This window comes from Pholis gunnellus (genome assembly GCF_910591455.1).
Source record: "Pholis gunnellus genome assembly, chromosome: 1".
Taxonomy (NCBI): Eukaryota; Metazoa; Chordata; class Actinopteri; order Perciformes; family Pholidae; genus Pholis; species Pholis gunnellus.
In genome coordinates this window covers 3,260,287-3,274,890 of record NC_136528.1, presented here as the reverse complement: position 1 = coordinate 3,274,890, position 14,604 = coordinate 3,260,287, and the positions used below count along the sequence as shown (strand labels likewise).

The following is a 14,604-nucleotide window of genomic DNA, read 5'->3' as shown; positions in this document are numbered from 1 at the left end:
CAGAAGCTTGAAGAGTGTTATTCTCTTCCTGGGTTTTCTTGGTTCCTGTACCTGCAACTGAGAGCAGCAACCTGTGCCCACGGGGGTTTTGTGTGATTCGCTGTTACCCTCTCAACCGCTAAGAACTTGAGTTTACCCTCGGGCATCCTCTGCCCATTTTCTTACACAGATATAATATGTCACTTTGATAGAATGTAAGAAGACCCACACATACACATTATCTTTTGTTTGTTTGTTTGCTTGTGGATTTGATTATTTATTCTTATTTATTTATTGTTCTTTGCAGGGCGATGGTGATGTGTATATAGTTTGTGTGTGTGTAGTTATTATGTGCATAAATCCCTGCCTGTGGTACCTTGGGTACAACAATGTTTATGTGACAAACTCAATAAAATGTTGATCACAAAAAAAAAACCTTTAATTGAAAAGTGTTATTCAATGACCTGCATGCATCTGCAGAATCAAACAATATATATATATATATATATATAAACAGTCTGTTTATTTAGACGCCCCTTAGCTATTGTAATGAAACAGCAGCTACATTTGTAGTTTTAACAACACTTTACAACAATACTTGCTGAACCCTGAAGAGTAGAATAACGATGTCGTTCCTCTAAAGTCTTTCTGGGATTTTAGTTCTAAATCTAGCTTTACTAAAGCAGACTACAGAAGAATGCAACCTGCTTTTTACACCAACTCAAACGGTTATTCATTGTTCTTACTTTTGTTCGATATGGACAAGAGCAAGCAGATTATAATACATCATTAAAATGACAAGATTTGTTTTTGTTAATGAAAATACAATGTTTCATTTCGTAATCATTTGAATTGTGAACACAATAATATGAATATTAACACATTATAATAGTTATATAATAATGATATATATACATGCAGTATTACTATAACATTACATTTGTGCGTGTGTGTGTGTGTGTGTGTGTGTGTGTGTGTGTGTGTGTGTGTGTGTGTGTGTGTGTGTGTGTGTGTGTGTGTGTGTGTGTGTGTGTGTGTGTGTGTGTGTGTGTGTGTGTGTGTGTGTGTGTGTGTGTGTGTGTGTGTGTGTGTGTGTGTGTGTGTGTGTGTTATATTGGGCATTAAGATCTGCCTTGTCTCCTTCTCCGAGGAGTATTTTTTATTTTCAGAGCCTATTAAACTCTTTGAAATCCGAGATCACATATTTGAATTTGTCAAAATAAATGTTCCTTACTGCCATGAATGTTTTATATGTTTGTATCTGTTATTTATCAAGCTCACTGTCATGTTACTGTGTTACAGGTATTGCTTATCTAGGGGGTGTCTGCAGTGCCAAGAGGAAGTGTGTGTTAGCGGAAGACAATGGACTCAATTTGGCTTTCACCATTGCTCACGAGTTGGGACACAAGTAGGTTTCGCTGTGCTCAAGTGTATTTTGACAATGCATTATGTTATTGTACTGCTCATTGTCCATGTTGCTGTTGTGAGAAAGTGTGCTCATGTTTTACAAGTCCAAAACAGAGTATGGAGGGAGTGCAGGGGACCAGAGTTCAGTTTCCTCCCATTGTTTGACACATTACTCTCACAAAAAAAGCTATTTTAATGTAAACATCCATTTATTTTCATTTAGTCATCGAGTTTAATTTTATAGGAATCTGGAGACTTTAGAGTTCACCAGCGAAATTGAATCAATTGTTCCTTGGTTCAGACCCAATCTATCGACCAAATGGAAATCTGTTCCAACTTTGACATATATGACGCACTGATTAGGGAGGCACTGATACCACAAGTACTTACATTTGAGTACTTGCTAATTCAGAGTACCGTGTTTAACCGTTAACCGATATTAAACTGTTAATATTAAAAATGATAAGCCGAGCAAACCTAGGGGAGCGGCTTGTCACATAAAGAAGAATGGCGCTGGTCCACCTTAAAGGTCAGCTCACCGTGAGTGCGCCGGAGCAGCTGCTAACTTCCGGGATAACGGACTTCACTTTAATCATCAGCTGGCTGACACGGGACACATGGTACTTAGCTTGGGTCTCCTCGCGGTACTTGAGGAGTTGTAGCATTTACTCACCGACAAATAAACTGTACACACACTGAACAGCTGTAACTTTACTGCTGACGTCATACTCATCGTCACACACAATCTCTCTCTCGACCGGACGCTGGCTAACGTAACGTTGGGCTGCAATACGGTGGAAACCCTGACAGAGTCTACGGAGCAGACACACAGCTGACAACCTCTCAGCTAAACTTATTGATGTGATGGAGACCGATACTGGTATTGGTGCATCACTAGCAGTGGATCATGTTCGAGACCATGTCCAATGTGGAGTTTAGTCCGGACCTTGTTCCATCTCCACCACGTCCACAGTTCAGCTGGGCAGAGCTCTCAGAAAACCTTTGGCCATGTGAGCGGTGTGCACTGGAGGAACACGTTGGAGTTGCCTTTTTCAAAGTTCGAGAGTTTCACTCAAGCGTAACAAGAGCTGTCTTTGGATACACTCTGGAGAGCTTTGACTGCTGGACTGGTTTTCTGTGTGTTTTGTCCACAAACCGTCAGCGGACCAGTACCCTGACTGATGTTTGCTGTGACAACAATTCATGGAGACTTTAAACTGGGAATGATCTCAACTGAAATATTCAAGCTTCTCTTATGGTGCCCTAGTGTGATCCTGTGCAGCTGTACGAATTCCTCATGTGACCTGTGAAGAATCTTGCTTCTGTGATGACATCATCATTTATGGGACGGTCGATAACCCCTGTATCGGTTCAAAGGTGATCTTTGCTGTCAGATGTGAGAAACAGACGTGGACTGACCCACGAAGAAAGACCCATCATGTTTTCCATATGCTGATGTCGACTGAGAGCTAAATTGAGTTACCTTCAATGTCATTACAACAACAAGTTGAGGTGCCCACCCACTTACAGTCACAGACTCACTCATGTACGCACAAACACATGATGTATCTCCATGTCTCGTCTTTAGCATGGGTATGAGCCACGATGACGACCATGCCACCTGCACTGGTCACTCCCACATCATGTCTGGTGAATGGGTTAAAGGAAGAAACCCCAGTGACCTGTCCTGGTCCTCTTGCAGCCGCACCGACCTGGAGAACTTCCTCAGGTGAGATACAGCTCGATGAACTTGTAGACTTTTTAAAAATGAACTGTATATCACCATTGGTCTCTGCTTCCCTTTGTTATGGACAGCGGTGTCTGGACATAAGGACATTGTGTTGCCAGAGAATTTCTTTATGCCATATATCAGTCCAAGAGCTTCTTTTTCTATTTGAGATAAATGTGTGTGTGTGTGTGTGCGTTGGCAATGTAAAGAAAACTCTTGGAAATAAAACAGTTCACTGCACATTATGAAACCTGTTCTTTTAAACAGGTCCAAAGCCAGTGCATGCCTACTGCACACAGACCCCCGGATCCGTTACCAGATCCGCCTTCCTCCCAAGCTGCCAGGCATGCACTACACTGTGGATGAACAGTGCCAGATCCTGTTTGGAACCAATGCCAGTTTTTGCAGTGATATGGAGGTACAACACACTTGGCTTGTCCTAGTAACATCACATGTTATTCAGTTTAAATAACATATTGAAGTAAGCAGAGTAAAACAGGCTTTTATTTGAAAAAGACTTGTATTTTCTTATTTTCCCTTATTTAAAGTGTAACTTCACTGAGTCCATCCACTGCATCATCTTAGAATAATGCAAAAAAGGGGCTGATAGATGAAACCACGCCCACTTCCGTATGACAAACGCCTCGATGTAGCATCGACAAATACGTTGTGTCGAGAATACAATACGACACGATGTACTTTATTGTCCACATGAAATGCTGCCAACATGATTTGACACATGACACGTCGTCTTATCTTCATCGTTGCCTCCCTAGTAGTAATAAAAAAAGATATATAACATATTGTTATGACGCAAGACCCCTCAAGACAAAGCATTGTGTGTGTGTGTGTGTGTGTGTGTGTATCAGCACCTGATGTGCGCTGGCCTGTGGTGTTTAGTGGAGGGAGATGCAGCCTGCAAGACCAAACTGGATCCTCCTCTGGATGGAACCGAGTGTGGTGCAGATAAAGTAGGTCTCACACACACTGCTTCTATTTGTCTTTTACACCTCTCAAGCAACAGCTTCTCTTAGAGGAGGCCTGTTGACTTGCCAAGATGCAGAATATGAGTGTCTACTTTATTTAAAATCCTTTTGATCTCTGCGTGTGTGTGTTTCTGTGTGTGTCAGTGGTGCAGGGCAAGCAAGTGTGTGAGTAAGACTCCCATCCCTCAACACGTGGACGGAGACTGGAGTCCATGGAGCCAGTGGAGCATGTGCAGCAGGACCTGTGGTACCGGAGTCCATTTCAGACAGAGGAAATGCGACAACCCTCCGTATGTCACCTACAACTGTCTGTTTGTCTGTGTTTTTTTGTGTGCTTTCAATTTACCACACTGCCATACACATCCATCCATCCATTATCTTTCTGCTTATCTGGGGCCGGGGTTGCTGGAGCAACTCCCAGCATTCCTGCTCCTGAGGCATTCTCAGGAGAGACGAACAATGAATCCAGAACAATGAATCCAGTGTTCTTACCAGTTCTTGCCTGGAAAAACCTTATTTTGTAATACCGTGACATAATACCGCCACCGCAAAAAACGGAAAAAATAATTGTACATTTTAGGTCATATCGTCTCAATCTCCTTCTGTTCTAACTGTTCATACTATACTGTGTGTGTGTGTGTGTGTGTGTGTGTGTGTGTGTGTGTGTGTGTGTGTGTGTGTGTGTGTGTGTGTGTGCAGGCCTGGTCCTGGTGGGCAACACTGTCAGAAGGCCAATGTGGAGCACAAGGCCTGTGAACGTCCTCCATGTCCCAAGGGGGCAACGAGCTTCAGAGACCTGCAGTGTTTGTCCTACGACCGACACGCCAGCAAGAAGAAGGGCAGCTTGCTGACCGCTATTATTAATGATGGTGAGACACACACACACACACATACATACTTGCTTGGCATACTTTGGTAACACATTAAAAAACGACCCCCATTTGGGGATGCCGCTCTCTCAGTGCTTACGAAGAAAGATACCACAATCAACATCATGAAAACCACTTCATATTTTTAGATGAAACATCCATGTGAAATTGTACCATTAGTTTAGAGACTAGTGTAATTTAGGCAACATGTTGGGTCACATGGCACACTCAAGTCTGAAACCTACTTTAGAGGATTTGAGAGACTGATTTTAGAGACATGAAAGACTTTGCATTATGTCTCCAAGTAAGAATAATCACTAAATGTATACAATCGATACTTGTCAAACAAGTGCTCTTCTCATAAGCCCAATTGCTCATTAGCTAATTCCTCATCAACAGAATATCGAATGCTGTATAGATTGTAAAGCCTTCTGAGGAAAATCTGTGGTTTTGGGCTATACAAATAGAATAATAGGCAATATGGAGCATAGAAATGGATAGAAGAAGAAGAGAAAAAAGTTAATTCAGTGCAATAGGGTTTTTGTGTGTTGGTATAGTTCTACCTGCGACGACCAGTAGGGACTGGGCCGAGAGGAGCAGCCAGGCTTAAGGCCTACCTTCAATTACTGTTGTGGCTCTTTCATCCACAGGTGGGGTTTTTTTCAAAAGGGTCCTTTCATTTAGCTTGCAATCCATTTTGTTTCTCTCGCATAAAAGCCTGACAATAGACCATCAGCAGACTGTAAGGGATGGGTTCTAGATTAGAGACACTGCATTGTATTGGCCAATGTATATGTCCAATTATATCGGCAGGATGGATTTTGTATAGGGGTACAACTAAAAACTGTTGCGCTGTTGTTTGTTTGAGTGAACCATTATTGTACCTGTTTTCTTTTATTTACTCTCACTGGTAGAAGGGGTAGACACAGGTCCACATTGCATTTTTAACCTGGGAAAGAATGATAACGTGGGCTCTGCTGGACCCACTGTGGGACTAAAGTGCTGCTGCACTCTGCTCACCCGGAACGGGATGCTGCCAATACGATGTGAATATTATATATTGGTAACAAGCCCATGGGAGGACATCTTCCCTTCCCTTTATTACATATAAAATAGCATTTAATGCAAATGTGTCTTGTTTGTTTTTGTGCCTTACATGATTTTGTGTTGCTGTCTATGTGGGGCCGTGTGTGTGTGTGTGTGTGTGTGTGTGTGTGTGTGTGTGTGTGTGTGTGTGTGTGTGTGTGTGTGTGTGTGTGTGTGTGTGTGTGTGTGTGTGTGTGTGTGTGTGTGTGTGTGTGTGTGTGTGTGTGTGTGTGTGTGTGTGCATGAGCAGAGAAGCCGTGTGTGTTATTTTGCAGCCCTGTGGGTCGAGATGTCCCGGTCCTGATGGCTGACAGAGTGATGGATGGGACGCCCTGTGGACCATATGAGGCTGACCTGTGTGTTAACGGAAGGTGTCAGGTACGCAGACATCCTCACACACGTGTGAATACTCCTTCAAATGTCATGAAATGGTACACACTGTAGTAACTCACGGGAGGGTTCCTGTTGAACTGTGAGAACTTTTATTTAATTCTGGCTAAATAAACATGCATCATTTTACAGTGTAGCTGCAGAAAAGACAGGTTTTGGTGGATGGGTCCCTCATGTGACGCTCCAAATTTGAAACCATGTCGAAGGAGAGGCACCAGAGCAGTTTGACGTACCTCATGAAGCTTTTGGTGAATGTTCGTCCGTTTAAAACAATAGGTGTACGTCAAAACGCGCGCGTCAGATGCTTTTAGTGGGTTTGGGCCTATAGACTTACACCAAGGTTTGCTCAACCATCATCCTTTAGCAATGGACAGAGCAGACGAGCAATGACCAATGTTCCAGCCATTTCCATGTATGACGGGACAGCCATGGGAAATGCTCAGGTTCAACCAGGCACCCCTCTGTCTTGAAACCGGACATATATTCAATTCAACCCCCTTCCCTTATCCGTCATCCAGTTTCATTCAGAGGATGAAAGCAAAGAGCAGGAGAGAAATCAGCCAGGGCAGCATGCTCATACGTGTGGTAAAAACAGTTAGGTCATTTAATTGGCCGAGCCTTTCTGCAAAAGTAAAATGCCCTGTTGGCCTTTACAGTATGGATTATTGCACGGACACTCAATAAATGCATGGCTTCAGTGGCCAGATACTTTAACAAGCAGTCGGACATCTCTTGGACAACCAACTTTCTAGCTTGGTATTATCATAGAAACTGACTTGATAAAGATTGAGTCCATTAACAAATTAATTTTCCTTTCTCATATAATTCTTAAGAGTTTATTTATGTGAAATATGCAAAATAGAGGTTGGTGCATCCATTTTTCGTTTACACCTCCTGATGGTTGGATGAACTACATATGACACCAGGATAAGCTGGCATTTTCCCTGTATACAATGTATTTTTCTTTTCTAAATAAATAAAAAAATATACAAAAAAGACACTCACAAGTCAGTGAACATTACAAAAACTCATCAATGTTTGATTTACTGTTCTTTACTGTTTTGTTGTGTTCAGAAAATTGGCTGTGACAGCATCATCGATTCTTCAGCCAAAGAGGACCGCTGTGGTGTGTGTAACGGAGATGGTGGCTCCTGTAAGATAGTGAAAGGAAACTTCAGCCACACCAAAGGAATGGGTGAGTGTGTGTGTGTGTGTGCGCTGTTTAAGTATCAAACTAATATGATTTATGTCTCTGTAGGCTGGTTATTAGAGGAGGTAAAGGTTTTGAATTCAAATAATATTACATTTATGCACTCCAATCTACGTCACTGGTTACACATGACGTACAGCAATGAAGGTGGTTAGAGCAAACACACGTCTAACACACCTTGTGTACAGTTATGGAAGCAGCAGCAATGTCAGCAGCAACAAATGTCAGCAGCAACAAAGCAGAAGTAGTTGTGTCAGTGAGAACAGCAGATAACTAACAACTTTGTTCGGAACATTAATACGACCTATATGTGTGTAAAGAATGCTGATATGAAAAACAACCAGTAGTCGATGTGCAAGCTGCCAGTTGAATGGTGGTTTAATCTGCTCTATATTGGGTTCATATATTTGTAAATCTGACTCTGAAAGAGTCGGTGCCTCACCAGCCACGAACCTCATCGCACGTCACTGACGAGGCTTAATGTCACTTTTTAGCAAAATGCTAAATTTACTAGGTGACATTGGGGGATCAGTTAGATCGCCAGAGTTTGGCTGAAATTGAATGGTTTGGTAGTCAGATGTGCATTGGATAGAGCATATCTGATACAGACATAAGTCATCAGCCCATTATTTGTCCACCTCTGTACGCCTCTGAAACTGTTTTCAAAAGTCAAACAAAAGATGTTCCCGCTGTAACCTGATGAAGTAGTTTCTTGTATGCGTGTACTCTATACCTCTGTATCGGTTTTCACCTCATGTTTGTCTCTTCATCATCAGGGTACATCGAAGCTGTGGTTATTCCTGCAGGAGCCAGCAGGATAAAGGTTGTGGAGGACAAACCCTCACACAGCTTTTTAGGTAAGGATGCGTGTGTTTTATGGTCCATATTTTTCCCCGTCCTGATTATAACTACCAAATATGCATTCATTTTTTAGATTTTAACCCTTTAAATGTCTCTTTACATAATGCCACTGTGGGCTTTTTATGAAAAAAAATCTAATTATAAAAGGGATTTTTTATTTATATTTCCACACACTGGGATATGTTAATGATTAGCAACAAAATAGATTTTAATGCATTTTTATTTTTTTACAGTGTCAAGCTTTTAAAAAATGTCCCGAGATGATAAAAATGTCACTTTCCTAAAACTGCTATAAAATATTATTTTTCAACTTTCACGAAGTTACCTTATTTAACATCAGTCCTGATCATAACTGTACAAATATTTCCAGAATGTTAACCCTTTAAATGTCAGTTTTTAAGATGCTGCTGCTGTTATTTTAACGCTACAACAAGGAACTTTAACTTTGTGCTGATTTTGGCGGTGGTAATTTTACTTCAGCAGGATCTGACTGCCCAGCTCAGTCCTGGTTTTCTCATGTGTTCGGGTTAATAGCCAAGGGGGGCAACTCCTCTGGTTGCAAAAAGTCAGACTGCATACAAGTCTATGAGAAAATGACCCTTCTTCTCACATGATTTATTAGCTGAGTAAACATTGTAAACATGAGCTTATGGTTTCATTTGCTAGTTCAAGTATTTTTCGATACAGCATGCCATTCTTTTAGTAAATCAAGGTTCCATTTAGAGTCAAATAGATGATAACAAGGCGTCTAATACTCCCGAATATATTGTTCAACAACTCTCTCTGCATTTGATTATTGTTTATTCAAGTGTAAACACATTGTAAATGCATTTATATAAATGTAAAATGATATGCACATTTCTCTGTTATTATAACATAAATCAAAGATCAAACTTTTAAAGAAAATATAAAAAACAAATATCATCAAACACAAGTTAGTTATTTTAGTTATTAACTCTGTTCAAAGCATTTTTGTCACACGGACATAACTATGGTACAACAAATGATTGTGAGCTGCTAAGAACATGTGTGACTTACATACAACCAACGAATGAGAGATGTACACATACACCTAAACACACTGAATACATTGCTATACATACAAAGTAAATAAGTTAATAACTCAAAATAACATTCAGATATGTCTCAGTTCACAATTCTATTGTTCACGTTCCGGGTGAGGTTGATGAGGTGATGCTGCATGGCCTTGAACACACCAAGTAAACACTTCCTCACCCGAGGACGCTGTTCCTCCCCGCTTACCTCACGTATGTCGGGTTGAGAACGTCTCAGCACAATGGAAGGCCGCAGGTCGCTCACCGCTGCTTCTTTGTCAGCAGAGCCGTACGAAAACTCAGCTGGTTCAAGTTATAATCAAAAGTATTTCATATTTAACAGAGGCTAAAACAGTCACAAACCGAATTACACTATCGATGGTAATATGTTTCATGAAGCAGAGAGCAGAGAGTCCGATGAATCAGTTAGCTGTAAAATGGACGCCGTGAGCGCTGAAGGCTCTCCGGTGAAACAGTGTCTTTTAGTCCAAATTGTTTCTGAGTGTCCCATATCAGCTCAGTGATTGGCCGGCCCTTCTTTCATCTTATTACCATATATGGTTATCTCTGCAAAGCCTCACTCAAAAAATCCCTCACCTTCATGGTTCAGAACACTCAGTGACTATACTTTTTAGTTTAATACATTCAATGATTATGCTTTTATGGTTTAACACTTCTCTAAGCAGATATACTGTAACATATAACATCCTCTATAAGTAAACATATTGTGACATTTAATATCCACCACTAGGGGTGCCATTAATCATACTAGAATGCTTTTAAACTTTAATTCCTCACACATACATCCATTCCAACCCGAACGATATCATAAAACATCCAATCGCACCTGTCTTCATGAAGCTATCTTTTGTAGACTCCACATTATCAGAGCTTCTGAAGAGACCGACCCCACTCAAGAGTCTCCACTCCCCCAGCTGTGACCTTGCAAATTAATTAAAGTAAAGAAATATGATGAAATATCACCAAGTAGTTGTCAGTGTTTGCCATGTTGATTCCATCATAAACACAAGTTTTTATGAACTGAAATGACCATAAATAACAGAAAATGTACTGTGCACACATTAGTGTCTGGTGGACAAGGACATTCAGGTGTTAATCTGTGACATACATTTAGTCTGAATTAGTCATACATGGGCAGAATGGATGTTTATTTTCCCTCTTAAAACAAAGACCTTCCATCTCCTCACAGCTCTGAAAGACTCCAGCAAGAGGTCCATCAACAGCGACTGGAAGATCGAGCTTCCAGGAGAGTTTGAGCTGGCTGGAACCACGGTACGCTATGTTCGAAGGGGACTGTGGGAGAAGATGTCTGCCAAGGGACCCACTAAGACGCCCTTGCACTTGATGGTAAACATACGTTTCTCTGTTGTATCACAATACACCTTGGCTACAATGTCAGGACTGAAACATCCTGCTGGTGGCGCTCATGCTTTTGTGATTATTTATTTGTCACACGATATGTCACATTTGTCAGTCTGTCTGTAGATCGTTAACAATTTTGATAATATTTACCTTTAAAGCAGTAGTGTGTAGGATTTGCTGGCATCTAGTGGTGAGGTTGCAGATTGAGATAATCACTTCTCTATGTACAAATCATTAATAAACTACCACCAGTATGTGACCTGTGCCACACACATGCATAAGACCGTAGATCAGTGTTATGGCCCAGGTCCTGTACTGTACATGTCACTCCCTCCACTTCGATCAGCTGACCATGGCATCATTTTACTTGCACCAGCCTACATCCCTGTGGTGAAACAGGACATTCAAACATGGACATGGATTCCAAATATCAAAATAGATGACATTCTGTGTTGATTCTGTAATCCCTACTAACCAGATCACTATAGGGGTCGACTGTGGAGAAAAGGGTCGTCTAGTCGCGTGTCGTTGGGCAAGACACTTATCTCCTGTACCTGTGCCTACGGTGTGTGAATGTTAGTCCTGATTGTAGCTTTGAGTCGTTGGAAAGACTAGAAAAGCGCAAGTACAGTCCATTTACCATCCATCTTCCCCAATAACAGACCCTGGGTCACCAAAGAGCTCAAATCCCAGCGCTAAACTGTGATTCATTCACAGTCACCTGGAGAAGAGTGCCAGGGTACCCTTTGTGAATTCTGCATTTAATACCATGTTGACCACTGTACACCAGGTTCACTACCAGGGTGCGTCCTATCCCCCTCATGTTCATTCTATACAAACACATGATGAAGCTGACAGCTACCAGTAACCACTGAGATAGGGGCGACATCTGAAGGTACAAACAGGAACACAAATCACAGAGATTGAGGTCGAAGCAGTAAAAACCACCGCAGCGTGGTTTTCCCCTGCTGTGAGGTAGTACTGAAAACCAGTCATTGCCGCTTGGCTTGGTACGGCACAGACCGACCAGGTCCCCTGGTAAATATGATAGTTGTGTTTGATCTACTGTTTAATAGGTACAATCTACTGTACATGTGTTCGTGTTTGCTTACTATTACCTCCTGCTTACGTTTGAAATTTAGTTCTGCAAATGAAGATGAAAGGCAGATAAACGGAGTGACGGTTGATGAGCTTGAACCCTCCTGTCGTGCCCCTAGGTGCTGCTCTTTCATGACCAGAGCTACGGGATCCACTATGAGTACACGGTGTCTCTGAACACAACTCAGGACAGTGACGAGCATCTCTACATCTGGTCACACAGTAGCTGGCAGGACTGTACTGTCAAATGTGGAGGAGGTAACACACACACTCACACGCACACACAACACTAAAATCATGTAAGGTTACAGCAATGACAATCTTTTCATGAATGCTGTTTACTAGCCCTGAGAGTCAAGATCTCTTTAGTATCCAAGAGGGAAATTTGTTTTGTAATAATGATGTCCAAAAAAAAAGCCAAGATATTAAAACTGAATGTGCCAAATGGATTTAGGAAATGCCTTTTTGTAGAATAAATTCTGGCATAACGAACATTTAACTCACATGACTGATCAGCTGTTCCTGCTGTTGGCGTGTTCTTGAATAGTCCCATAACGTGAGAATGCTTATCTTTGCCTCCAGACAGCATGAAACATGGCCAATACTATTAAAGTTGCCCAATTGAATCTAATTCCTGAGGACCACTCTCCATCTTTCTCTCAGATGAGTTAGATACGGGTAGATGGTGTCGCATGAACGGATCCTGCCCCGGGGAAAGCGGGGCAGGCTAACACGGTGGTAACTCCGTCGGCTGTCCCACCTGCGAGGTTCCTCATGGAGGTGTCGGAACAATACCTTCGGCCTTTTATCTCACCCCGTAGCTGAGTCGTTAGGATTTCAGAATTATTGTCTTTCTGAAAGTCTTGTACGGCTACGCCCTAGGCACTCTAGTGGGATGTAACCCTAACACCCAGTATGAATAGTTATGTACATATACTTTACTATTGCCTATTGTGAACTTCTCACCATTTATGACCAACACTGCCAAGTCTTCACCCAGGAGACTTACCTTAAATAGGGTGCGGCTGAGACCACATGTGTTGTATTATTAATATATATATATATATATATAATATATATATATATATATAGGTTTTCTTCCCCCGACATCTTTTTCTATTCATTTCAGGAACAGCCCATTATGCAAATTAATAGACTTGTTTTTTTTATCTACAAAATATGAGACACTGTGTTTATTACGTGTGTGTGTGTGTGTGTGTGTGTGTGTGTGTGCGCAGGTGAGAGGAGAACAGTGGTTTCCTGTATGAGAATAGCCAATAAAACCATGGAGGTGGTCAACAATAGCTATTGTCATCCTGAGAACCGACCACTTCCCCAAATACGACACTGCAACTCTCACCCCTGCCAGTACCGGTGAGACACACACACACACACACACACACACTCACCTCATATGAGCCTATATGAATCCCTGACCCTATTGTAAAGAAATGTTTTGAGTGTTGTAAAGTTCTGAAGACTTGACAGAGTCCTAGTTTACACTACCCTTATTTACAGACGTGTGGCATTATCAGTATACTGTATAATATATTGTCCCATATATAGTTATTTTAAGTGGCGTTTTGTTTTTTGTGTTGAATTTTTTAAAGTCAGTTTCAAGGAGTGAATATTTATTATTATTATTATTATTATTATTATTATTATGCTTTTCATATGTTAGCTCTACATACATTCCAGTTATTTTGAAAGTACGGCCACACTAAGCTGGTAAAATGTATATAGACATCTTTTCTCTGTGTTTCAGAGAAAAACATTAAGATCCAAGGCTAATAATAATAATAATAATACTTTAGTTTTATATAGCGCTTTTCTAAATACCCAAAGACTCTTTACACAGACTGTAGGTTATGAACTGTCTGTAAACACTTTGTGCTTTTCACAGGTGGTTGACGGGAGAGTGGGGATCCTGCTCCATCTCCTGTGATAAAGGCCTTCAGCAAAGGGAGGTGGTTTGTGTTCACCATCTACAGAATAGCTCACTCATCCACACCAGGGACCTGTATTGCCAAGGAGGGAAACCTCCTGCCCTGCAGCACTGTGAAGGCCACCTCTGCCTCACTGTGTGGGAGGCTTCAGAGTGGTCCGAGGTACGTCACACACACACACACACTGTGCTGATGTCAGGTGAAGAGCATTGCTGGTCCTGGGCCTCGTTTCTGATCAACAGTTGATCTTAGAAGTGAATAGTGTATCCGTGGATGCTCTTAAATTATTGCACATGTCCCTTATGGCAGCACTTTAGAGAGACTGCTTATAAGCGTCTTAAAAATGTTAAGTCTTAAAAATGTTAAGTCTTAAAAATGTTAAGCAATACATTTTCTAATTGGATGAGATCAATGACAGAGATTTAGAGGCATTCGCTTTCCATCTTACCTTTCACATTTATGATATATGACAACATAATATACCATAAGATGCAATTCAGTGAGCAACAATAATAACAACTTGAAAGATGTAGTGTTTGGTTCTTCCTGCAGAGAGAGGTAACCTAGAGGGTAACCGGCTCATGTTCAATCATTTCTCAGAGTGA

The 14,604-nt window shown here is 41.3% G+C and overlaps 1 protein-coding gene across 1 annotated transcript in view; it reads left to right on the top strand.

The window, feature by feature from the left end:
• The window catches only part of adamts17 (ADAM metallopeptidase with thrombospondin type 1 motif, 17), a gene marked incomplete at both ends in the record, with an annotated part of 38,943 nt that overhangs the window by 20,689 nt on the left and 3,650 nt on the right, over window positions 1-14,604 (top strand). Inside the window, 13 exons of the mRNA XM_079164921.1 lie at window positions 1,282-1,387; window positions 2,975-3,115; window positions 3,383-3,533; window positions 3,985-4,086; window positions 4,246-4,391; window positions 4,801-4,970; window positions 6,307-6,434; window positions 7,521-7,641; window positions 8,433-8,513; window positions 10,783-10,940; window positions 12,173-12,311; window positions 13,292-13,427; window positions 13,957-14,161. Of these exons, the coding sequence (XP_079021047.1) occupies window positions 1,282-1,387; window positions 2,975-3,115; window positions 3,383-3,533; window positions 3,985-4,086; window positions 4,246-4,391; window positions 4,801-4,970; window positions 6,307-6,434; window positions 7,521-7,641; window positions 8,433-8,513; window positions 10,783-10,940; window positions 12,173-12,311; window positions 13,292-13,427; window positions 13,957-14,161 (1,784 nt within the window). The remainder of the gene's footprint in view (window positions 1-1,281; window positions 1,388-2,974; window positions 3,116-3,382; window positions 3,534-3,984; window positions 4,087-4,245; window positions 4,392-4,800; window positions 4,971-6,306; window positions 6,435-7,520; window positions 7,642-8,432; window positions 8,514-10,782; window positions 10,941-12,172; window positions 12,312-13,291; window positions 13,428-13,956; window positions 14,162-14,604) is intronic.